This window comes from Zonotrichia albicollis, chromosome 5 (assembly GCF_047830755.1).
Source record: "Zonotrichia albicollis isolate bZonAlb1 chromosome 5, bZonAlb1.hap1, whole genome shotgun sequence".
Lineage (NCBI taxonomy): Eukaryota > Metazoa > Chordata > Aves > Passeriformes > Passerellidae > Zonotrichia > Zonotrichia albicollis.
The window spans coordinates 57,584,541-57,610,495 of record NC_133823.1 but is presented as its reverse complement, the minus strand read 5'-3'; the positions used below and the strand labels follow the sequence as shown (position 1 = coordinate 57,610,495).

Below are 25,955 nucleotides of genomic sequence, written 5' to 3'. Positions count from 1 at the left end.
TAGCTTCAGTCTCAGAAATGCACATCCCACTTTGATTTCAACCTAATAAGTGATTATTCATTCTGTTTTTCATGGTTTACATATATAGTGGTTATATCTGTTCCTCATGGCATGCAGTGCCATAATTTTAACTGAAGTATGACAAGCAATCTAGGTAGAATGGTGTTATCTTTCTCTGAGTTGAATGTGTTGTTATGAGTAAGGGGTGTATCTTTCCCTGAATAAAATTTCAGGAATCTGGGATTATTTTCTTTTGAGCTCCCAGGAATCTGGGATTTATTTTTTTTTTTTGAGCTCCCAGAATTTACAGAGTATCATGTATAATCTGAAAATTTTAGCATGTATACAGCATCTCTTTGAATCTCCTAGACATCAGGCAGCTCATGTAAAGATGCAGCTTCATACAAGTTGGCATATGATGTATGGCTACATGATCATGGGAGGTTTTTTTGGCATCTGGTCCTCACTAGGCCCCCTTGCCACATGACTGTGATGTTCTGTGCTAACAGAGCTTTAAAAAAGACTGCCAACAGCTCTGTGCCAACTCCGAGGGGTTCTCAGTACTGACCAGACAGGTAGGGCATGTCCTACACTCTGTTTTCTCACTGTATATGTGATCATGGGTCTCTTGTAGGGAATGTCAAAATCCAGAAGGTTTTTCATTAGCTGAATGCATTTTATGGGTGTGTATTATGCATTACCTAAAGGTGTTCCAATCAAAACCCATTATAGCTATAAACCATGTGAACTTTTATCACCCTGTTATTTCTAAGTGCTTCTGAGCTTTCCTTTCTCCCATTTAACATTTGTAGAGAAATATGAAAGGAGGTTTGGATTATGATATTACATCAAGTAAGAAATGGTGTTGAAATACCTGTTCCTTATTCCCAGAATATAAAAAACTAAAGTTTATCCCTCCAATGCTTTTTCTAGCCTAACTAAAACAATCCTAAATGAGGAAAAATGGTTCATACCAATCAGGCAGTGAATTCAGCTCCTTTGTTCTGGTATGTCTTTCACTTGTTCCTCACATTGCTTAGATCAAAATTTGATATTACTTTGGGAAAAGATTGGAACTAAGGTACTGCTAAGTTCTAGCATTCCTGATTATTTTAACTGTAGGATTTCCAGAAGCCTCTGTGTAGCTTAGGTAGCATCCTATGCCATTTCATCCAGAATGTTTTGCACACTTTGGATTTCAAAGGGTTTGTGAGCTTCAACTATTTTTTAAACCATTAGAGTTGAGACTTCCTATGAAGAAAATTTTTACCTTTAAGAAGAAAATTTCAAAGAATTTTGACACTCTTTAATCTTGATCCCATGCTCAGATGTTACTTTATAAAGTAAAAGTCTGCTCCTCTCTTTTCTAAATTAGAGAAATTTAGAAATTTTTTTCACAGCCAGAGCTGCACTCTGCCTTTCCTTTTTCAGTCTTTCACAGCAGCATAGCATACTCAAAGCAATTACAGAAATTGCAACAACAAAATTAGAGTGTTGTAGGTACTTTAAGCTTTATTATAGCAGACAGATGAATACTGGGATGGACAACAGGATATGCAGATTATACTTTTGGCTCTTTCAGTGTGTTATGAAAAGCAGCTCTCTACCTCAGTTTTCCTATCTAAGTGTGAGCAACAAATGCTCCTGCAAAGCCCTTTTGACAAATACTTTGAGCTTTTGGAGAAGGCATCAAATTCTGTGTTCTATTGGTTGGGAAGCGCCCATATATACAGAAATGAAGCACTTCCCAGAATACACTAATGCACTGGTGAAGTGGAATTCATAGTAGAAACTGAATTTTTCTTTGCATAGGATCTGACTCATGTACAAGAATATTTACAGATAAAGTGCTTCTTGTCAATATTCCTCTCAAGGTAACCTACCAGATCTCATTATCTGCTTCAATAAACCACAGTAACAATGAGGCCTATTGCTTTTCACAGTGCTATTATTGCTGTTATCCCAATCACATGAGGTGAGATTAACTGTGTTCACAGGATTTTGAAAAGGATGCAATAGGATTTACAAATAAGGTATTTTTCTTAAACTGAAAATAAAGAATGCAAGAAAAGAAACATAATTGAAAATCTGTGACTCATTTCTATAAAAAACCTGAGGTGCATGCCTATTCATGTACCTTCTATTTTTAAAAAGGTAATGACAGTCTAAGGCTCTCCAATCAGTCTGTATTAAAGCACACAGAAATATTGAGCTGAATTTTGTTGTGAGTATCCTTTATTTGATATTATCTGGCACATCAAACAGCACAGCCTAAATAAGGCACTGAGTTTCAATAAAAGTTGTTTCTTGGGAGGGTGGGGGGATGGAGAGGTGTGATGTTTGTGATTTTTTTAAAGAATTGAGTCATACTTTAGTAAGATAAGCTTTTAATGTAACGAGTTGTCCAGAATACAAGCTGTCTGTTTTCAGAATGACTAAAACCTTTTTCCTTTAAAAGAAGTTCCTTGGTTAGCTTTTTTTGCAGGAAAAAAATTATGGCAAGCAGACTTGCCACTGTGGTCTGTGCTGCCCCATGCAGATTCTGGCAGATGGGAATCCTCTCTCTCCCCTCATCACACAAGATGTGAGAGTAGGTTAAAGTATAGCTGTTCCCTGTGTAAGTGAAGACATGAATTATAAACTAGTTATTAAGTAGAGACAACTTAATACCCAGCTGTGCCTTGCATCATTTCACAACTAGCTGCACAGGAATTTGTAGTAATTGTAACAAGACTAAGCAGTTCCCCATGTTCTGGCTCCAGCAACACAAGTGCTCCATAGAGAAAATTTCTATGCTGCCATATACTCTCCAAAAGCACAGCCAACAGGCTGCAAGGACATGACACAACTGGAGAGAAAAAGTACAGAACACCTCATTCTGTATTTACCCTTTCATTTTCAGTAGTGTCAAACATAAATCTTGAGGCTAAAATTGTAAGCATCAAGAAAATCAAAAAAGTCTTTCTTTGCAGTCTCCAGCGTACCCAGGTCATCTTTCTAATGTTGGCACACTCATGTTAAATACTAAATACAAGTGTGTCACCATGCTGTTCAGTACTCCAGTAGAAAATAAATGCCATGTAGCATTTTAAGCTGGTACCATTTTACACCCATTTTGTACCTTTGTAAGAGACTGTATATTACAAGTCAATAGCAAATTACATCCAGTACCTTTGGGACCACTGGTTTATGTAGGTCTTGTTTCTCACTGATTGTGTTACAGATTGCATGGGGGTTTTGCTTTTTTGGTTGTTTGCTTGGTTTTAGCTGCGTTCCTTCAATTAGGAGAAGAGAGACATTACCTCACATATTATTCCTCTCATCTTGTGATATCTCATGCTTTCTCATTCTTTCACCTGCTCCAAAGGGGATTCTGTCTACACTAAGGTAGAAGCAAAAAATGTGTCCAGGCGAGTCTTAGCCCAATTTATCAGGACATCTTTCAGACATCTTACAGAGGTTGGCACATGAGTTAAATCTATTATTTAGCAAAAAAGCTACCTCCTGGGCTTTCTTTCTAGAAGTGTTTTATCCTATGATTTCTAGTCTTAACTAGCATGTTGTAAGGCCACCTAGGAAGGATAAAATCTGGAAGGATATGTGTATCTGTGAAAAAAACTTTTGCTGGAAGTTCAGTTTTTCCTGTAGTCAAAACCACCATACTGTATGTCCCTATGCAGAAATGACAGAACTCTTAAAATAGGTTGTGATGGAAAAGCACAGCAACGATTTTTGTTAGGGTGCCACAGGCCTTGAGGATATAGTTGCATGTATTGAGGATGATACATGCAACTATAGTGGAGCATAGACAGTAGAACAGAATCCCAGTACTGATTGGATAGAGCATCACATGCATTTCATACCAATATGTCATTCACTGAGGAGTACACATTTCTGTATTTTGATCAATTCAAAGAGGATGCTTTGTTTTACTCTACCAGTATTTCTGGTTTGGCAATATAGAAAGATTACATGGATATTTCACTTTCACAATGAGATATGAGATGGGAAGAGGTGGCTTAAATGGATACATGGTGACATGGATAAAGAACTTGACACAAAACTGGATTGTCAAAATATGGTGATCTATGGCTCAACTGCAAGGTAGTCTCTAATGCAGTAACAGTGCAGAATAGAACCTGGAAGAAGCAAACTTTCTCCTTGTTATTTGATGCTCATGTTTCAAATTGCAAGTGCTGGGGACAAAGCAGTGAGAACTTTGCTCTAAAGAGAAAGCTAGAATTACACACACTGTTAGAGACTAGAAATGGCAGCAGGAAATAGTGCAAGGATACAAAAAGCCAGAGAACATCAAGATAAATTGTACTTAAATGAATAGTTCTGCAAGCAATGAGATGAAAATACTGCTCTAAAGCTAGAGACCTGAAAACTCTTCCAGCAATTAAATACAGTAAGTACACAGGCCATGTCAGGTAGGTTTCAAAACAGGCACCAAAAGGTCATGGCTTTAGATTTGCAACATTTCTAGAGGTGAAACCATGGGAAAAATCCTCAGCCTGGTTATTTTCCTGGGAGGTGGAATATATGCAGTTGGATACTGTGGGGTCCCTACTTTCCCTGAGGAAATCATATAGCCTGCATTGTGGAGCAGGTGGATACTGGGAAACAGAAACAAACTCATCTTGCCATCTTTCTATGGTCTGCTTTCCTCATATGCAGCAAGACTGAAAAGAAGTTGTGGACTCTGTCTCCAACCATCAGTGTTGCTGCATTGCATTTCTATGGAAAAGTTGTCCCCTGACAAGTACCTCTGCTCCCAAGGGCTTCCTTTGCCAGACCCTGCTGTTTGCTTTAAATACAGAGCTCAGGGTTTCTTTTCGGATGCAAAACACTGCAAATAGATCAGAGGGGTAGTTCTCAGAGGGAATAAAACCCTACCTGAAGTTAAAAAGGAGGAGCCTACAGAAAATGCAAAGGGAATATAAGACGTATACCTTCAACCACCACCATATTGTATGTATATATTTCGTTTCACAGTTTTCCTGTCCTCTGATAGAACCTGTGATATTCATGGGTAAATCTAATTTACATTCTACAATTAAATTCTATGTTGCAATCTTAGGATGCCATTTCAATTTTGTCTGGTTCCTAGCTTGAGGAAAAGAAAGTGTTTCAGAATCTCTTTTCCTTCTTCCATACAGCTCTTCCTTTACTGCTGTTTAGTTTTTGACTTTACTGGTTTTGTAGGTGATCTCAAAGTCTTTAAATGGTTTTGGTTTTAACCTATCTAGCAAAATTTTAGCATTTGTTCTTTTCCAGACAGAGAACACAGACACAGTCTACTTGCGTCAATTACATTTTTAAATCTTCCACGTGAAGGGAAGCAATCAATTTTGTTTGTTTGTTTTACTCTGCAGAATATTTTAATCACCTGGCAGCCTGTGGAAATGAATTCTTTCTCAGTCATATAAACTGATACATAGCTGCAGGAAAGATTTTTACTGGGCCATCGTGCACCTCAGGCATCCTCTGGTGCCTGTCCTTAAGGTGCTCACCCTTGCTGCTTGAGTAAGCCCTTTTATGTTTGCAAGAGATGAGGAGAAAATGTGGGCTCTTTTACTCAGTGGGGATTGACCATCTATCAAATAACCAATGAGGTATTCAGAAAAAGCAAAACAAATAAATACCTAACTGTAGGGAAACTTTGCACGAGTGCCACTTGGTTTTTGTTTGTTTTGACAAATAAGATGGGTTACGTGTCGTATTTCATGTTATTTTATATTGCTGCACTCCCTGGAACATTCAAAGCTCTCTTCACTATGTATTGTTAGTGAATATAAAAACAAAAGAAATATTACCTGGTCTTTTATAGAAATTCTTGTAAGAGATTAAAATGAAAGAGCTACAGTCTCTTGATGCATTTAAAAATTAATATGTAAATAAATTTCAGTGTCCTGTTTGTTGTTTGTGTCTCTACTGGGTCTGTCTTTTCTCCAGAAATTTTCAGACCTTTTTGGAAGGTTACCAGCTCACACATAAACACATTCCCCTTACAGACTGAAGTGGAGAAGGCTTAAATCAAGACCTAATATTTCCAGTGCAGCAAATATGAATTTAAATAAAAGTAGGTTTCAAACAGCACAGAGGACTAAAGAAATGAGGACTAAAGAACCAATAGAATTATGAATCTGTTAAAATACATATTTTTATATGCAAACGACCACTTTATTAAAGAAAAATATTTCCTGGAAACCAAGTAGTGCAATAATGAGGAAGGAAGTGGTGATACAGGCATTTATACTGCATAAAAACAGACAAGGGAGAAAAAATTTAAATAACAAAAGAATTCCCTGCTTATTAAATTTAAGACCGTTTGTGCTGAGTTTAGCAATATTTTAGTCTTAGTGCTCAATGCACAGATATCTTCTGTTCATTTAATTAAGAAATGTCAGTGCTTTATGTCTTTCTGGATTGTTGCACTAATGTTCTTCAAATGTGTGCTGTGAAGGCCACACTCGCAACTGATGTAGTTTGGACTGTCTGCTGAGAATTCTCACCCAAGTGTGTGTTTCTGTGTAGCTTTTCTCACAAAAAGTCCAGCCATGGTTTAGAACAATCATTAATAGTCATGGACTATCAATGAGGTAAAGAATACTATTAAATATATGGTCGGTATAGTTATTTTTAAGTGTTTTATTGACCATGAGAAAAATGGTGCAATCCCCCATGACTCTTCAGACACCCTAATGCACCCTTCATGAGTCTCTGGAATAAGATGGGTTAGCATCACCTTCCTCCAAAACCAACACTCCCCGCAAAATTGAGACTGAAACGAGCTTTGCTTAGGCACATGGATTTCTCTATATCAGATTTATACATGGTAGAGATCTGCAGGAAGGAAATTTAAAGACTCTCAAATTGTTAGGAAGAAACTTGTTGGGCTCCTTCATAGTGCTCCAAGTAGATAATAGGGCAAAACTGGAAACTGTCTGTCAGCTTGCCTTATTTATTTAATATATGATGGTTGGCTTTGTATTACCAGTCTGAAAAACAAACAAACAAAAAGAACTTGCCACTCTTTTGTTCTGTTATTTGTCTCAATAAAAACTTCTGGGCAATGTAGGAGCTTGCTCTTTGGACTAACAGCACTCTAGGGTTTAAGTTAGACTAAAGGGTTCTATAAACATCAGCTTCAGATTTCCCTAGCTTGTTGGTTCTGTCTTGTTTTGTGGTTCTCTGGGTTTTTAAAAGCAGAACTATGAAAAATGCTGTCTTTCTCCAAACTCTCAAGTTGTTTTCCATGGGCATATGAGCTAGGCTTTCCTGGGACCTTTACTGTTGATTGGCATAAGTCTCTTGTTGTCTGCAGTGAGCTGCTAATGAACCAGCAAGGGATTAGGAGGAAAAGTCTGGAGAAAATCCACATGCTGCATCAGCTGAACTGGAGGAACTCTTCTGTCAGTCTCTTTATTTTAAGTCTACACATACATTTCCTAATCATATTTGTGATAAAGTCAACTCAGTGCAGTGTTCACAGCTAAACTCTGCAGAAAGCTTGACAGTTTTCCAATAACCTGTAGCAAAAGAGGTAGCAAACCACAGAATTTATATCTAAGTATTAATGATATTTCTAATTATTTAAGATGTGTCTTCTCCCTTTGCTATCTGAATGAAAATTTTACTACATTTTCTCATTAATTTCTCACCCCCTTTCCATAGCTGTGGCTTCAAAAATGTCAGCATCTACATGCAGTTATAATAATATATCAGAAAGTTAAAGGGCTGTATTAAATACAGAAACATTTCTTACGAATAGGGTCTAATTTATGAATAAGTAAGGCTAAAATGACTACTTGGGTGAATTAACAGTTCAGTATTCTCTAAAAGTCAACAGTGAGTAGGTATGGCAGTAGTATGTTAAGACTGGCCTTGAAGGTGACAGCAGATATTTTGCATGTGATGAAGTGGATCCACTAGAAATGCAAAGGGATGACTGAAATTGTTGGAGTGGTAAGCAAGACAGACCAATTTTGTGGCAGTATCCTAAGTGGATAAAGAGGAGCAAGCCAGCACTGGACAAAGACAGGAAAGAGGGGGTCAAAATAGCTGAGGAGCAAACCCATGAAGCCTGCATTAAAGATTTAGTTCTGGGCAGGGCAGAAACACTGAATCTTAGAGCTGTTGCTCTGAAGGCATTAAATATACATGAGATTTTTAAGCAGAAAGGGAGGAATGAGAAAGAGGTGACACCCAGGTTACAAGACTGCAGGACTGACATGTCTAGGAATGTTTCAATGAAACCACTTGTGTCATGAGTGTTAACTCACGCACTTATGCCTTGGCAGAACAGCACCATGTATGTCTGAATGCACTGCAGGTGTGGGTCATGTGTACCAAATGGCCTGATGAACCTTGGTGAAATAAGCTGCTGGAGGCCTGCTGCCACCTGGGCAGCCATCCCACAGCTGTGAGTGGCACTGAGCTCCTTGTGGCCCTGTGTTATTCAGAGAAATCAAATCAAGTCTCATAAAGCACCATGGCTTGACATGCTGTGACTATCTCAAAAATCAAAATTAAGGTGCCCACATTAGTTCTTCGTTGTTGACGATGCATCAGAGTCTTACAAATTACAATTGGTAACTCTCCTGTCATTCTATGTGACTTTGGAAGTCTAGGAATTTTTCTGTAGTTTGGAGATGATCAATATGTTCCCTCAAATGCAAACACTTGAAGAAAAAAATTCCTTGTTAGTAAAGAAGTAGCACAAACAAATCACAAGAAACAGTTGAACTGCAGCTGTGGAATTACATCAGCCAAGTATTTTTCATCTTCAGTTTCCACAGACAGCTTTAAAATACAGTTGTCTGACATTTTTAAGGCATTGAAAATTTCTGAAGGTTTTTTTTATTATTATTTTTAATGAGGTTTAAACCCCTGCAGCAAAGATGGAGTTATCAGAATGATATGTGATGAGAAAATTTGTGTCTTCTAATGACATTGTTCATGGTCACAGTGAGTGTGATAGTTTTCAGAAATATGCACTACCAGATTCAGGGAGCCATATTTTCACTGCATGGAAAAGGATAAACTTGAAACATAATTCCATATTAAGGGCTCCAGAATACCCACATAATACTCAGAAGATTATAAACAATAAGTGATGTATTGACAGATTTTGTGCTGCTTCTGACATTTATAGCAACTCAAAACTGGAGTGGTGTTATGATATTATCCAGATCTTCTGGTATACTTTTCAGCTGGAACTACATCATGTAAAGATGTTTTCTGTTAGTCTTTGAAAAGCCTGCTTATGAGTAATCGCTGTGCACAATTTTTTCTATTTCAATCAGTCCTGTAAAAGCACAGGATTTATGTATTGCCATCTAACTGTGCACCCAGTTTGAAGAGACAGAACTTCTGCTTCATGACTGCATCATGCCCTGCCCTGCTCACACCATGGGAGACAGTTTGCATGAGACACAACCTCCATGCCAGCCCTGGAATTATTGCTGCCTGCTGCCATGGGTCTGAACTGCTGCTTTAGGGGCAGATCAGTAACTTGGCCTCCTGTGTGGGACAGGGGAGCAATCTTCTGACATGACATAAGCATCTTCTGACATGACATAAGCATCGCCAAGACTCAACTGTGGCAGCTCCTTGCATTGTGACAGCTGAAAAACATTGGACACAGTTCAGGTTGTAAACTTAGATAAGAGTTGTGAAAAGGTAGAAATAAGGCACTGTGATATCAGAACGCTGCGATCTTTTTTTACCTGTGTTTAATCTGGGGAAACTGGAAGTCATGATGGCTTAATGCCTATAGGGGAAGTTGCAGTGTTGGCCCTTATCAGAGTTAACATTTAGAGTGGCTGAATACATCATAACATTTTGTCACTTTTTTCAGATTCATTAAATAATTGCTAAGAAAAAGCGTTAAATTAAAAGAGACAAGTTTGCACCTTATTTCTGGTTTTCTCAGTGATTTGATGAGCTGGAAGACTTACTAGGTTTTATTTATTTATTTTTAAAAAATAATGTCTTAGTTCATTCTCTTAATTTATATTGCTAGTAGTAAATTTAAAAGTGAGAAAAAGGGAGACTACAGTGTAATAACAGCTAGCTGCTAAGATAATAAATTATTTGAATTTATGATACATTAAGATTTTCTGGTCCATTTTCTTCTTTGGAAAGAAGGAGTGCATTTTTCCCTTTTAGGATTAAAAAAACTATGATCTTCTTTTAAATATCTACATGGAATACATATTTTAATGATTCTATTGGATGTTGGAATATTTCTTCAAAGCTGTTCTTATTAAAATAGGCAAAAATATTATCAATCTTTATAATAAGTTGGAGAGACATTGCAATCATTAGATTGCTCTGGCTTTACATCATGATTTTCACTGTTAAAAGAAAGTATTATTTAAGTTTTCTCTGATCAAAATCAAGAAATTGAGTCCTCTATTACAGGTTTTGTTCTCAGACTTCATATGTGGCATGTGAGACCCACTGGTATTCCATTTCATTTTTCTCTTGCAGGGCATTGACTTCTGCACCCAGCTCTGCCAATTAACTCTATCATTAACTTTCCCCCCTAATTATAGCCTTTCCCAAATCTGGTATTGCACATGTGCAGCCCCCACTGCTTTATCCAAGGCTATCAAGTTTAGCTCTGATCACTAATCTTTTATGTTTTAAACAAAATCCAATAGACTTTGATTTCTGCAGGCCAGATTCCCATAAACTATTTTGAGAGGAGGTGAGGAATATCAGAGGTTAGTGATTGTCCTCCAGGAAACCATGATGAAAATCTGGGAGTGGCTTACCAGCATCCACATGAACATAAGAGTGTAAGAAAATGAAGTGTAAGGAAGAAATATTACCATTACTGGTACTCCATCTGCAGACCAACTCATCATTTTCAGTCTAAATGGATTGGTTCTTTTTTTAACATTAACATTTCATGATATATAGCATTAAGCAATAGCAGTTAAGATTAATGGTATCGAGGATCTTAGTCATGGTAAAGTAAATGGAGTCATTGTGTTGTGGTTTACAGCTCCATCACAAGATGAGAAGTGACTATTTAGAGATGTTCATAGCTGAAAATATAACCAATGACTTCAATTTAATATATTTACCCTCACAGTAAAATATAATGCTGCAAAATGCTTTGATGAAAAGGAGACAGCATTTATAATACTTTAAGACTGAAACCTTTAATTTGCAATTACACATAAGAAAAACAAGCTTTCATGCTCTTGTGTAAAAAAACCTATACAGCATGTAATTTATGACTTAATATCTTTCCTCCCATTCCTATTTCTTTCATTCCTACTAGAACACTAATTCTACAATACATTAAAGCTTTTGTAGTTAGGCAAGGGAAAAAATAGGATGTCAATACTTTCAATTGTTAGCTTCATTCTTCCTGTCATGTTTAGATAGAACTGTAGAGGTAAATGAAGATCACCTTTGTTTTGGTCTTCATGGAGAGCAAAAAATAAAACAATACACCACATCACTGTTTTCGGCAAGGTACTTGGAGAGACAAATAATGTCAAGCAGTTTGTAACCCTACCTGTCATTGAGTCAAGTCCATTTTTAAGCAGGTAAAAAGGTGAAGGTGAGAGACAGACCTGTGCTGTTTGTATTCCTATAGGAGAAATATCGTAAGGTTTTATAAAAACCTTTTGTTTTTCTCAAAGCAATGACTTAATGAGTGAAGATGTATTAAACTGCACATTAGATTACCTACAGTCATATCAAAAAGGAAGGAAAAAAGGCATTATCATGGCTGGTTCACAGCACTTGAGAAACAGAAGTTTAGTCACAACTTTCTTGCAAAAACCTTGCCTTCCCTGGAGATTATCATTCTTACTGTGCTTTGGCATCTACCTGTAAAACTAATTCTTCATTTCTCTTCTGTTTCTTGGAAGAAGAGTCATAATTGGCCATAGGTTCAGTACACCTCCACCTCTGGGAAACCCTCTTCAGTTTGCTGATACCTGAGGAGGCAGATCCCTGACACTTTGTGTGTTTGTGCAGTCACTGCCAGCCATGGGGTCCCAGTTTGCAGGGCAATGGCAGCTGCCAGCTTTGCAGCACTGCCACCACAAGCTCTGCTTTCCACTTTTTTGCTTTCAGCCCTAAGTGGACCTGCCACAAAAGTACCTTTAAAAAAGTCCTTTAAAAAGTGTTTTCATTTTTAAATTTTCAGCAGACCAATATTACCAAAGCTATTAATGAAAAGCAGTGTGTCCTTTCAGGTGATGAAGTTGCACATACCCAAACACAAGGCATACAAGATTGCAGATTTTGTGGTCCTGATGCTGATAATCAATTTTAGTTCAACACTGAAGGAAAGTTGGACCTACTTTCCTTACAGCCATTGATAAGATGGCTTAGAGGGAGAAAACATTTAGCCTTGTTTGGAACAAAGTTTGAATGAGGAAAAAAAAAAAAAAGAACATAAGGAGAAAGTTTGCAGCAAGTAAAAGCAAAGATTCCCAATGAAAATCTGCCTGCAGAACTGAAATATTTAGGATGGAGTGTTGAAACAGATTTTCTGACAGAAAAAGTTTAACCAGATTTAAGGAGCCCAATCCTGAGTAAAAATCATAGAATAGTGTCACATGAACATTACACTGTAAGGCTTTATCTATCCACTGTACAAAAAAAGTTACCTATAGTCTATCTGTTAGTGCCATTACTCTCAGTTCATTCCACTGTTTTCGGTAATGACAACACCCATTATAATGCAAGTATACCCGGGGGACGTAGAACTTTCTGCCAGTTCTCACATAACACAATGATTTTTTTTTTTTAATCTTATCTAAGGAAAGAAAAAAAAACAAGCCCTTGGCAGTAATGTATTTCAACCATGAGGGGGACAATACTCTACCAGACAGGATTAAATTAGTTGCAATTGTTCCCCTGCTCATTTTTTGCTGCAATAGAGGTGCTGTTTTTCTATTGTAAATTTCTTCTTAGATGCTAAATTTTGAAGGGATTTAAAGAGTAAATCCTTAACTATGAATACACTGCATGTGACAATGCCAGTACTGCAGACTGTTGCAGGTAGGCCAGTGGCTGTTAGTGGTTAAAGCTACCAGTTAAGTCCTGAGGTCAGCATTCCTGTATTTCACCAGGAATGTTTTCCATGGAAAAGACTTTGTTTAGAAAATCTTACTGAAGTGAGACACAATAAAAAAAATGAGCTTGCTTCTTTTACTTTTTCTTGTCCCATCCCTGGAAATGTCCACAGCCAGGTTGGATGGAGCTTTGAACAATCTAGTCTGGTGGTAGGTGTTCCCTTGCTTGTGGTGAGGAGACTGGAACTAGATGATCTTTAAGGTCCCTTCCAAACTAAACCATTCTATGGCTCAGACTATGATTCTTTGTTTGTATTTTCAATTATTTTTTCCAAATCAGCCCACAGAATAAGTCTTAAAGAATCTGAGACAGCTCTTTTTTTTTTTTTTGCCTATAATTACAACTCCCCCCCCCCAGCAAACCAAGAAAAAAATGATTCCTAGCTTGATGGTACATATACAATGTTGTGTATTACTTGTCACATGCAACAGGTGGAATGTTAATGTAGCGAGGCGGCTGTTTTACCGGGAGTAACTAACGGAGAACTTGGCAAGGGCCGCACCGACACATCCTCGGGCTGGAGCCGGCCACAGCCGGGAGCGGCGATGGGACTCGTGCCCCGGCTGCCCGTCCTGCCCCTTCCAGGGCCGGCGGTGCCACCCGACCCCTCCAGCGCCGGGACAACTCCGCGGGGCTCTGCCCGTGCCCGGGGCTGTGTCCGTGTCCGGGGCTGTGCCCGTGCCCGGGGCTGTGTCCAGGGCTGTGCCCTTGTCCGTGCCCGGGGTTGTGCCCGTGCCAGGGGCTGTGTCCGTGTCATTGTCCGGGGCTGTGCCCGTGCCCATGTCAGTGCCCGCGGCTGTGTCCGTGTCATTGTCCGGGGCTCTGCCCGCGGCCGTGCCCGTACCTGGAGCTGTGTCCGTGCCCGGGGCTGTGCCCATGCCCTTGTCATTGTTCGGGGCTGTGCCCATGCCCGTGTCCGTGCCCGTGTCAGTGTCCGGGGCATTGCCCATGCCCATGTCCGTGTCATTGCCCGTGTCCGTGCCCATGCCCGTGCCCGTGTCCGTGTCCGTGTCCGTGTCCGTGTCCGTGCCCAGCGCTCCCCGCGTTGCCGCGGCAACCTCTCGGTGCCCGCCGCTGGCTCCGCCGCCAGCCCGGGAGCGGCTCCCCCCGGCGGCAGCAGCGCCGGCCTCTCCCCGGGCCCTCTCCCGGGTGTGTCCCGCCGGCCGCCCCCTGCCCGCATGGCCGTGCCGAGCCGGGCCGAGCCGAGCCGGGCAGTGCCGGCAGGCCGGAGCTGAGCCGCCCGCCTCTCCGCTGGGGCAGCCGGGATGTGCTCCCTGGCGCTCCCCTCCCACTCGCCCCCTTCCCTCGCAGGAGCCTTCCGCGCCTAGTTTAATGGCTTTGCAAAGAAAGCCGGGCAGAAGAACACTTTCCTCAGTGGCGGTGGTCAGACCATGACCTAACTCACCATGAACTTGGAAGGGCTTGAAATGATAGCGGTGTTGATCGTGATTGTGCTCTTTGTAAAAGTGTTGGAACAGTTTGGGCTGATTGAAGCAGGTTTAGAAGGTAAGGGAGTGCTTTTCAGTGGCTCGTCATTTTTCTGTTTTGGTTATTCTCTTGCAGCGAGGCACCTGTGAACTGATGTAAGGTACTTCCCGAATCACCTCCAGAGCGACGTGCGCATCAGTGGCTGTCTGTTGTGGATGTTGGTTGTGCTGGTTTAAAATTTTGTACGAGAAATAAACTGGTGTCCAGGAAACTGCCAGTATGAACTTAGGGGTTAAAGTCTAAATCTCTTATTCCTGTTTTAAATCTGTGTGTTTAAAGTAGTGGAGGGTAAAGCAGGTTTTAGTATGATTACAGGCAATCATATTGCATTCAAACTGTCTTGCAAAGTTGTTTTGTAATGTGTTCACGTTAACAACATCTCTACTAGAATTGTTATAAGATCAAGATACATCTTTTATAGCATTTAAAAACCTGTTGAATGTTTAATTTACTGTTAACATTTTAAACTGTGCTTGAGGAAGAGCTACAATCCTCAGATACAAACTAAGCAACTTGAACATTCACTAAGGGCAATCATGTGCAAATTTTATTGTTTGATGCTTTGTTTTTCTTAGACAGATCCCCTCCTCTATTAGCAATATTGTTTCTTTATAAAACAGTAAAAATTAAAACCAAGACGACTACTTTATTTTACATGTGCTTTTTACCTGTGGCATAGTGGAATATTTATTATTTTTACCTTAATTCTAAGACAGCTGTTATTTATACCATATGAAGAGTTCGATCAAAAAACCACTGCTTGCAGCATGGTTGATCATGTAATGACAATCATTACATCCTAGTGTTTTATTAGTTTACAGTCTGAAGTGGTCTGTTTCTCAACTGTTGAAAGAATACTGTATTCTCAAATCTTCCTGAAGGCTGGCATTTGAATACAGTGTAGATAGATACACCTGTGAAAAGGACAACTTTGTTGACTAATTATGGTTTCATAACAAAAAATATGGTTTAAGGAAATAAGCAAAATTTTCCTCTATGAAAACATCTAAAGTAGTCCTTTCCTGTTTATGTAACCCTTTCAAGAAACACAGTCTTCCTTTCAAGTGATTTAAAATAAAGAAGTTACAGCTGGTTCTCTCTCTGTGTTGCTGTCTTGCATGGACTTGCTAGAATCTTGTTACAGAATCTTAAAGCCCTGCAGACATCAAGTGCATTTTTATAAAGATTTTATGTTTGTGTTCAAGTACATTATATCCAGTTTAAATAACAACACAGAGATTGCCTTAAATGTATGGACTTTTTATTTTCTTTTTTTTTTCTGAATTCAGTTTAAATATAAATACTAATTAACATGATAAATGTTATCATAAAAGTTATTTTCAGCAGTAGAGGCTGCAAAGACTGAGGGGGGGGAGGAGGGGGGAAGACATCTATATTTACATTTTAGGTTGTTTGGCATGCTGGGGTGTGCTCTGTCGAGTCTGATTGCCACATCTGTTTGGGTTCCCTCATAAAATACATATTTTGATTGTTGTCTCTACTTGTTGCTGTGGCTGGAGAAGCTGATAATGGAAAGACAATTCAAAATATAGTGAAGATGTCTGAAGGTGGTTGTATTAGTTCTGTAAGAAAAAATTCTGTTTTGCCTGCCTCACTGGCCAGAAGTCTGGGATTCTGTGTGTGAACAGTCTGAAAGTTTCTTCCTACATAGTGCAGGACAGGTTTCCAGCATGCCAGCTAGAGGAAACCACTGGAAGACATATGTGCCCCATTTCTGTGTGATGTTCTACTTCTGTGAATGACATAAAAGGCAGGTTACACGAGAATCAAGTAACAGATATAAATAATGGTGTGTGTCAATGGGCGTTAGCTAAATTTCACAGACTGAAGATTTTTTTTTCCTCTTAGTTCAGGACCAGTGCAGATTTCTTCCCCCCATTTTTTTCCTTAAACTTGTGATTTAAAAATCTGTACTGATTACAATAGGAAAAAAGGAAGATTTGTACACTTTTACTAGAGAATTGATGAACTTTTCAATATGTTAATAAGCATCAAGGCTATTAATTTCCACTCTTGAAGGGAAAGTATATACATTGTAAAATTGTGCAAATACTAGAGAAGTTTTTAAATAGAATGCTAAAAAAACCCAAGTATAGTCAGACTACCCATCTGCCTTTCTGAAAACCAGTGAGGAAGTTGGTCTTAGCTTTCTGAAAATGTTGGGTTTTGTAAAGACATTTGTAGATTTTCTGAGTTTGGGTAGGTTATATCCTTTCTTTCTTTTTCATTCTGAAGCTTTGGTAGAGACTGAGGTGTCAGAGTCCTGTTGTGTCCCTATCATGGTAACAAAAGCTTGAAGATAACTTACATCACACTGAATTATCATAATTCTGAACTTTGTGAAATTTTGTGAATTGAGAAGAATCAAGTCTAATGATGTAAATCAACAGCACTCCATTCACTGTCATAATAACTAGTGTAAGAAATAGTCTGCTTCCTTCAGACTCTTCAATGCAAATTTTATCATAATAATAGTATGCAATTATTTTCATTTTCTTGAAAATAATGAAGTATTTTCAGAATAAATATTATATATACTTCCTTATATTTCTGCTGCAGTCTCTCAGATAACAGCATGCTTTCTGTGGTTTTGTCCAATTGCCTTCAACTGCTGAGTGATTCTGTTGTTGTAGAAGAAGTATTTTCAAATAGATGTTTTTAATATTGTATGACAGCTCTAAAAGTGATAAGTAGCTGAACAGATTTATACACTTTAGTAGGTTGTGGGTTCCAGAGACTTTATCTTTCAGTTAAATATTATTTTATGATGCATTACACCCACTTAGATTGCTGTATGCTTTCTGTGGTTTTGCCCAGTTGCCTTTAACTGCTGAGTGGCTTTACTGTTGTTATAGAAGTATTTTCAAATAGTTGTTTTGAATATTGTATGACAGCTCCTAAAGTGATGAGTAGCAGAATAGATTTATTCACTGTCATGGGCTGTGGATTGCATAGGTTTTGTCCCTAGGTTAAACATTAACTCTTCATGAATTAGGTTATGTTCTTCTTGATAAGTTTTATTGCTTTTTTAAAACAGTAATTTATTAAGTGTAAAGGGTAATGCATTGATACCTAATCAGGAAAGTTTGTTCCTAGATGTACCTTAGTATCAATTTAAAGTTATTTCTTCTTTTAAGGCATGTTTTTCCTGAAGTCATTCATAAGTAGAGTGACGTACAAGAACTGAGTAGCTATATGTACAAGAGGTTACCATCTTGAGATTATGCCATAGTCAGGATGTTGATTTATAGGATTTCATTATATTTTAGTACTTTTCTGAGAGGTACTTTGTGATCTTCATGTATAAGGACCATATGAACTTGGAGAAGAAATGGAAGAGGTTTTCTTTGTGAGTATCTTCCTTCTATGTCAGTTTCTCTGGGTAAAGTGTTAGGGACAGAGAAGTTGAGGCATCATGAAGTCAGCCCATTCCTGAGTTAAAATGGCTTTGCCCTCAAGTCTCTTGGAAAACCTGGATTGCTTTTCAAAACCTAAATCACTTATTAATGAAATAAACAGAAAAATAGACCCCTCTTCATCAAGGTATGCATTGAAATCTACACCATTAGGAATAAGGTTCAGAAAAGAAATCTAAGTTAGATGACTGATCAAAAATATTTATATAGGAATACCTTGCTTTTTAGGAAATGCTCTAACTGCAGTTAGAACACCTAATAGAAAAGAATGGCATGGAAGTAGCGATATATATTACTGTAAAATGTGGGTTCCATATCTCTGTTATTGGCATCTATCTAAAATCCTTGTTTAGGAGTCCTGAGAGTGGCAGCAGTAGAACTTTTCAGCTAAAAGTTTGCAAGTTGACTCGATTGTAGTAATCAAGCTAAATTACTGAAACACTTGATTCCTTCAAAATATCAAAGCAGCTTGTAATCCCATTTTAGTAATCTTGGTTATTAACAAATTCCCATTCATCAGCTGGAAAAAAAGAGCAAAACCACAGACACATAGGTAGTTGCTTGTGATATTTATAACAATTTTTGATAAGGACAGTATATGACTAGAAATGAAGTGGGATGTACTTGTGGTTGCTCTGAAACTAAGCCTCTGGAGCAATTTTGCTATCTAGGCTATGATCTGCTGGGAATGTCAGCATTTCCACAGTGATGTCCCTCTTCACAGTGTTCTTCCTGGATGGATAAGGTGTAATACCTCAGAATCACAGAATGGTTGGGTTGGAAGGGGCCTCTGGAGATGATCTGGTCCAAGCCCCTGCTAAAGCAGGTTCACATGGAGCAAGTTGCATGGGGTCACGTCCAGGCAGGCTTTGACCATTTCCAGTGAAGGAGACTCCATGAATTCTCTGAGCAGCTTGTTGCAGTGCTCTGTCAAGATTTTCCTTGATATTCGTTTCAGAAGATTCATAATGACTAGCATTTCATCCAACAAATAGCGTGTAATAAACATAGGGGCTTTTGTGCCATTTTTCTTTTCTTAAATCAGTCTGGATATCAAAGAGAGTTATGCACAGGATTGTGAAGTATGGAAGCAAACATGGACCAATGTGAAATGATTAGGCAGAGCTGACAGTGGGAAAAAGACAAAAATATTATAGAAATTTTAATATTAATAATTTCAGGCATTTCTTAGAAGTAATGTGTTCGATTAAGTCTTCATAAATGACAAGATAAATTGAATCAAAACAGTTTTTGAAACAACTCCTCATATGTGGATGAGTGAGCAGTAGATAGAAATCTTTAACTCAGAACTCCAGTGAATTTTTTTCTTGATTGAATATGCAGCTCAAACAGCACTAGCAAGTCATTTGTGGACAGCACCATGTACTGTAGTTTGCTTGGAATTACGTGCATGTGAGCATCTGACCAGGTTGTGCATCCTGCGTGACTGGTCAGCAAGCCCCTACTGGGCAGAATGAATAAGAGAAAAGCTCTTCCCATTTTTCATACTAAAAGCTTCAACTTCAGCTGTATACAGTCTTAGAAAAATGATAAATAGGTAAGAAAAGCAACTTGCTAGCCATGAGAATTTGTAATAGGTGCCTTCAGCTGTTGCATGCCTGCTTCAAGCAGTCTGTCATGTCTGACTCATCTTCTGAAGGCTTCTGGTCCATTGTTGCTGAAAACCCTGGTGTTCCCAGGTCAGTGTCTGCTGAAGAGTGTTTGTTCTCAACACTGACTGTCACACTCAATAATAATGTGAGTGTGTAGTGCTTTACATCTACAGAGTCCAAACCAGATAAATAATATAATTGAAAGGATGCCGAAGAAATAGATGGATGGAGTCCTACACTCTGAGTTACCAATACAATGCTTTTTTGCAAACTTAGTATTTTATAATTAACATTTTAAAATGAAGTATTGGTTTCCTAATGGGAAAATGGGAATTTTAAATGAGCCAATTCATTTGGTTATTTCACTTTTTTTCAATATGTTCACTCTTACTCTCACATTTATAAGTAATGTAGATACTATACTACAGAAAAAAAAGTGAGGTTTTAACTAAAACTTCTTTCTTTATTGCAGGGTTGCAACATTTTGACTATCTAATGCATCTTCCTACAGAATTCCTAATTTTTTATTATGTGTTTCTGGCTGGTTTTACCTTCAGTAATCTTCACTCAAAATATTCCTCAGCTTTAGAATGTCAGTGTTTTTTGCATATAAATAATTGTACTTCTTAAGGTTTAGAGATGTTCTTGTGTTTTAGCCATTGTTATTTTGTTTATTATTTTTTCTAGCAGAGTTCTTCCTTTAGTTATCTGACCTATTTCTCTGGTGATTAATTGTTCAGCACCTGATAAAAAGTTCAGTTCAGCCAGACTGAATGCTGCCTAGATCTAATGAGGCAGATGATTTAATCTGACACAACAACTCTGTTTTCTCCTTTCTGCAGTCATTTTTCCCAGAGGTATCTCTAGAGGTATGTGGTTCTCTAAGCACGTTTTCTTTATTGGATCGATAGTCAAAAAATGTTCTTCTCTAAACAGAGAAAATTTCAATCATCCAAAGTGGACTACAAGAGCTATTTTCTTATTGCTGATGATTTGAGATAATGAAAGAAAAGGAGAGGACATCAGATAAATACATGCTTATTAATCAGATATTTATTTATCAGTGGCTGTATCAGTTACTGTAGGGAATACTGTCTAATTTCACACAGAAGAAATGTGATTATTAGTTTAACTGTCATTACTAAAACCAAATTCTAATACAGAAAACAAAGCAAACATCTGAAACAGAAAAGAAAAAGGGTTACCAGAGAAGTGAGTTTTGGTGAACATTGAGGACAATTTTTATTGGTTATAAGCATTACAATATTATGTCAGTAACGCTCACCAGCTGCTGTAGGTACATCAGATCAGACTTTTGTACATCCACAATTTGATCTATTCTTTTGCTACTAGAAGCTCATACTCAGCATTTTTTTCTAGCAGTGTCTCTACAAAGGGCTGGGGTGTTTATTGATATCCAGAAAAGACAGTTTCTGCTGGTGGGAAAAAAGTAATCTGTGTACAGCCACTTCTTGTCTGTGTCTGAGGAACTTTGAATAACAACAGAACCAAGATGCTACCTGCATAAGTTTCTCTGATGGTGACATCCCATTCTTAACAGCTGCATCTGAAAAGCAGACAGAGATTTATCTTGTTTAGTGAACCTGATATTTCTGGAAAGCCAAAATTTCTTCAGATAATCCATAATATTCAAGTGCAGTGAGTATTATACCCCTTGGAGAATAAGACCATATTCTTCTCTACAGAAGAATGTAGTCTGTCCTCTTGGAAAGTAATCTATCATCTCAGTAAAGTCCTTGACTATTTTTTCATTAGAAAGAACTTTTTTTTTTTCCCATACTGAGTCAAATTTTATTTAGCCTGAGGATATACATGTTAAATTTTGAAATTATATTAACAGGCCATCTGAGTTACCTCCTTTGAAGTCTGAGATTTAAATTTATGTTTGCAAGACAGTGAGAGTACCTTACTTTCAAATATCAAGTTTGCCACTGAACACTTAATAAGATCCCAGGGATAGGAGGTCAATCAGAGCTCTGCCTTACTTCACTTGTAACCTGCAGTTGATGATAAAGGGAATTATGCACAGTTTGATTTTTCTAATTTTTAATATGTTCAGACAAAAGTTACTATGTTCATTAGGTGTGTTTATTCAACCTCAACCTAAATTGCATTAGTTTGCCCCTTACTCAGCACAGATCTCAGAGTTCACATTCTAGCCAATTTTATGGCTAGATAAGTAGTCTGAGATGAATCAGGTTACCAGAACAAGAGTAATTATTCTCAGGAGTAAAAGGGTATAATGGAAGGCAGAATAGAATGCTGAAATTGTTGTTTTGCAAGTTGACAATTGAGATATGACAAAATGTAGTTCACTTGCTCACAATAAAAATTGATGTAATAGTTCAGCAATAATGAAGAAGTCATTAAGACAGGAAGTGCTCTCAATCAACTTGATTGCTGACCCATTCAGTGAGAACATGGCTCACCTTCGAGTCATTATTGCAAAAATTGTCATAATCTATTAAAAGTTATACTTTAAATGCTACTAATGTTTCTATTTCCTTCCTTTCCATTATTTTGCAGGATTATTATAATAAGCTCACTTTCTGAATGCTAGAATTTCTGATCTAAGCCAAAAATTGTTAGACTTGAAACCTTGCTATTTAAAAGGTAAATCTCATAGTAAAAACCCTAAGGCTAAAGTAAGGCTAAAGATTAATCACAATATCCTTTGTAGATTGACTTAATCTGTGTTTAGTAACTTCACTTTTTTCTGACAGAAACTAAGTAAAGCTACTAGAAATTTGTTTTCTAGATTCACAGCAAGTTCTGTGGCTCTTTCTAAATCTTTTTCATTTTTTAATAATTTTCTTGAGGAATTGATATTCAGACTGAGGAGAGGACTCAAAATTGATCTCTGGCAGATCAGAGGTAAGACAATATCCCTGCCTTGCCCATACTTGAGATCCTACCATTAATACAGCTGAGCAATAATTAGCTCGTCTTCTACTTTTTTTTTGCAAAATAGAGATATTCACATCAATGATTCTACACAGAAATAAAGATATGAGTGAAATTGTTTACAATTTTTTTTTTTTATTTTGGTGGTTTTCTGGTGGTTTTTGGGTTTGTTTTTTTTTTTTTTTTGTTTGTTTGTTTTTTTTTTTTTGTTAGAAGAGCACATTAGAAACCTTTAGTAGTTTTGGTTTTTTACATTTGAAATAACCATACTAAAGATGTGACATTCTGTTGTGACGTCTGATATGGATTAATACAAGTGGACCATCTCCTGTGGCTTTATTATTCTTAAATTTTCCAACCATAAAAAAAATAAACAACATGTTGGATTAAGAGTGAGACTTCAGAACTCTTCCATTTGGTTTGGGGTTATCAAACTAACATTTGGAAAACAATTATCTGTAGTTGTTTGCCTTTATGAATATAGGTGAATATAAAGATGTACACTGTTTTTCCATCTTTGGAAGATCCCACTTGCTCCCATTTTATCTTTTTTTTTGTTATTGTTCCTTTCTAAAGATGAGTAATCTGAGTATTTTCCTTCTGATTATAAACCTGCAGTACCACAACTCTTAGTTTGTAAAAAGAGATTTTGCAGTTAGGAAAAATGATAAAGTGGAACTTTTCATTCACAGGTATTTATTTTTCTAAATCTCTGTAGTGAATATTTATTGAAATGGTAAAGTACCAAGTTCAATAGTGCTGTATTTTCTATATTCACTAACACTTTCAGACAGCTCTTTGTTGTGTGCTTGCATAGAATAAGGAGGTGTAGCATTGGAGTTCCAAGTACCATATTCAACACTGTCAGTATCACTATTTGGATGAATACAAATTTCTTTTTTTTTTCCTTGTGAATGGAGAGATTTCTATTATAATTGAAGAACAATAATGGAATTCTTTAGTTATTTTGATACTATGTGTTTCACATTGTTTAAAATATGATGGTCTCAGTAACCAAGTACAGGTTATTTGAACCCAGTTGAAGCTGTTTGGAGTCTTGACCTTAGCCTGTTTCTTGAAAGTGAGCTGTAATTGGCAAGTAATTCAAGTCCTTGAGCAGTGCCCTTGCTGGGAAGATAAAAGGTGAAAAGCATCCCCCCTCATCCATCAGAGAGTTTGTCAGTTCCAGGCCTTTTCTCAAATAATCACTGAAGGGAATGATTACCTCGCTCCACCACCTGACCTGCTTTGGACTCATATATTTTTCAGCAGCAGACGTGGCTGTGAGGAGCCATCCTAGTGAATGGCACAATTCAACAGGTAGTGAATCAATCTCGTCTGCTAATCTCGTGGCATTAGCTCTGTTTTCTAATGCCATACTTTAAAGGACAGATCACTGTTACTGAGTCCTTGTGCAGTATTTCTCTTTTTCAGTCCTGTGACATCTTGCTTTGAGGTTAAGGAGAGAGTGTGCAATATACCACAGAAATGAAAGTGCATACTTTGGTATTTCTCCGCACTGTGCTAGTTCTCTCTGGGGAAGATTCCCTAAGCAGGAAGGAGTTAATATTCCCGGTAGGAACCCAGAGGGAGGACTTCAAGAGGAAGCAGACATTTACAGCACACACTCTCAGGTGTCAAACAGCATCCATCTTGACCCTAAAGAGGACCAATATTTTATTTACACTATTTATTTTTATTAAGTGGTAGTTAATGGTTCATTTCTTGAAGAATGAATTTGTTTTAATAGATGAACTTCTTTTCTAACTTACAACATATGTTGTAACATAAATTTAGGAAATATGTTGTAATGTAAGTTTAGAAAATGCTTCCATTTTATGATGTGTCTGATCATTTGAGTGTTCCATATCTCCAAGCATCCCTCCCCAGTGTCCTGGTAGTGTGACTCAGATGGAAGCAGTTAACAGTTTTCTGGTGAAGGGCAAAAGGAATTCTCTGTGTTAGTAATATTACTGTAATATTACTTCTAAGATCACTTCATGAACTTTCCAGCTGCTAGATGGCATCTTTCTTGGGACAGCTTTCAGATGCTGAAAGATCCTAAAACATTGAGGGATATCAGGATGGTAATGGCTTAGCTAGTTTTATAGAGTCATAGAATCATTAAGGTTGGAGAAGACCTCCAAGGTTGTTGAGTCCAGTCTTTGACTGAATACCACCATATCAACTAAAACAAAGTTCTAAATGCCTCATCCAGTTGTTTTTTGAACAATACCAAAGATGATGACTCCACCACTTCCCTGGGCAGCCTGTTCCAATCCTTGACAATCCTTTCAGTGAGGAAGTTCTTTCTTATGGCATTGTAATGCAGCATATTCCAAGGTTATGCTCTATACCCTGCAGTGAATTTGTGTCCTGACAATCACTTAAAGAGGATGGAAGTTTGTTTAGCAGCAAATAAAAGGTACAAGTAAGCAAGTGAAAAGTTTTATTCCTCAAACATGAAATTGTAGTTAGGCTTCAGCTAGAGATCTCTCAAGGTATAAGAAGCAAATGGATTTAGGGCCAAAGCTTACTAAATTACTGTCCAGTATTTATCCATTAGCCTATGGCTCTCTCTTCAATATGGCAATGACATTAACAATATAGATAATGACATCCATAATCTGTTTGGGAATGCTCTTGCCTACATCCCAAATAGTTGCATTACTTGTAATAGCTTTGTATACTTACTGCTCAGAGCAACAAAGTAACTTGGAGATGAGATATGCCTTTGCAAATTCCAGTCTCCTCTGAGCCTCCTTTGTGTTTTATTGTCTGGGGCATTACACAGTTTTTTTGTTTATATCTGTCTTGGTGTTCTTCCCATGCTTTTCTTTGAAATTATAGTTCTATAGTATAAATCTTGATGGATTTTACCTTACATCACATCTGTACAGGCTGCACAACACTTGTGGAACATGACTTACCAGTTTTCAAATATCACAGTCCTCAATTCAATTCACATTGGCTACAGCAGATCTGGTTCAAGCACAAATCCTTTTTTAATACAGGGTTTAATTAATTTTATTCTGAGATGACCTCAAATGCTGTGGATTCATAGCCACAGTCTCATGAATATGATCACTGGACGCTTTAGAGAGGTAATGGTCTTTTTTTTTCATGGCCATTTAAACTTGTGTTTACCTCTGATATTTATTTTGGGCAATGATTGCCAAGGATTTGGCAATAAGTGCTTGGTAACAGGGCTGTAGCCCACAGTTTGTCATCTGGGAGCTACTGTCTGTAGAACACGCGCTGGTGATGGAGTGCATAGGCAGAACAGGTTTCCTTTTCACAGTCTGCTTATCAGACTCAGCTGGAAAAAAGCATAACTTTCAAGCCATGCCAAGCAAGTATTAGGAAGGAGAGAATT

The 25,955-nt window shown here is 37.8% G+C and overlaps 1 protein-coding gene across 10 annotated transcripts in view; it reads left to right on the top strand.

Annotated features, from left to right (window-relative positions):
* Positions 1-25,955, top strand: part of KCNIP4 (potassium voltage-gated channel interacting protein 4) — a 429,312-nt gene that overhangs the window by 200,898 nt on the left and 202,459 nt on the right. The window contains exon 1 of one of the 10 annotated variants that reach the window (XR_012580512.1): positions 10,368-14,622. The exons of 6 other annotated variants lie outside the window; for them this stretch is intronic. Coding sequence is in view for 3 of the 4 variants with exons in the window: in XM_074541808.1 (XP_074397909.1) it covers positions 14,523-14,622 (100 nt within the window). In the remaining variant the exon portion in view is untranslated. Of the gene's footprint in view, positions 1-10,367; positions 14,623-25,955 lie in introns of those variants that run through there. 3 more of the 10 variants (XM_074541808.1, XM_005484986.4, XM_005484989.4) reach the window with 3 other exon arrangements.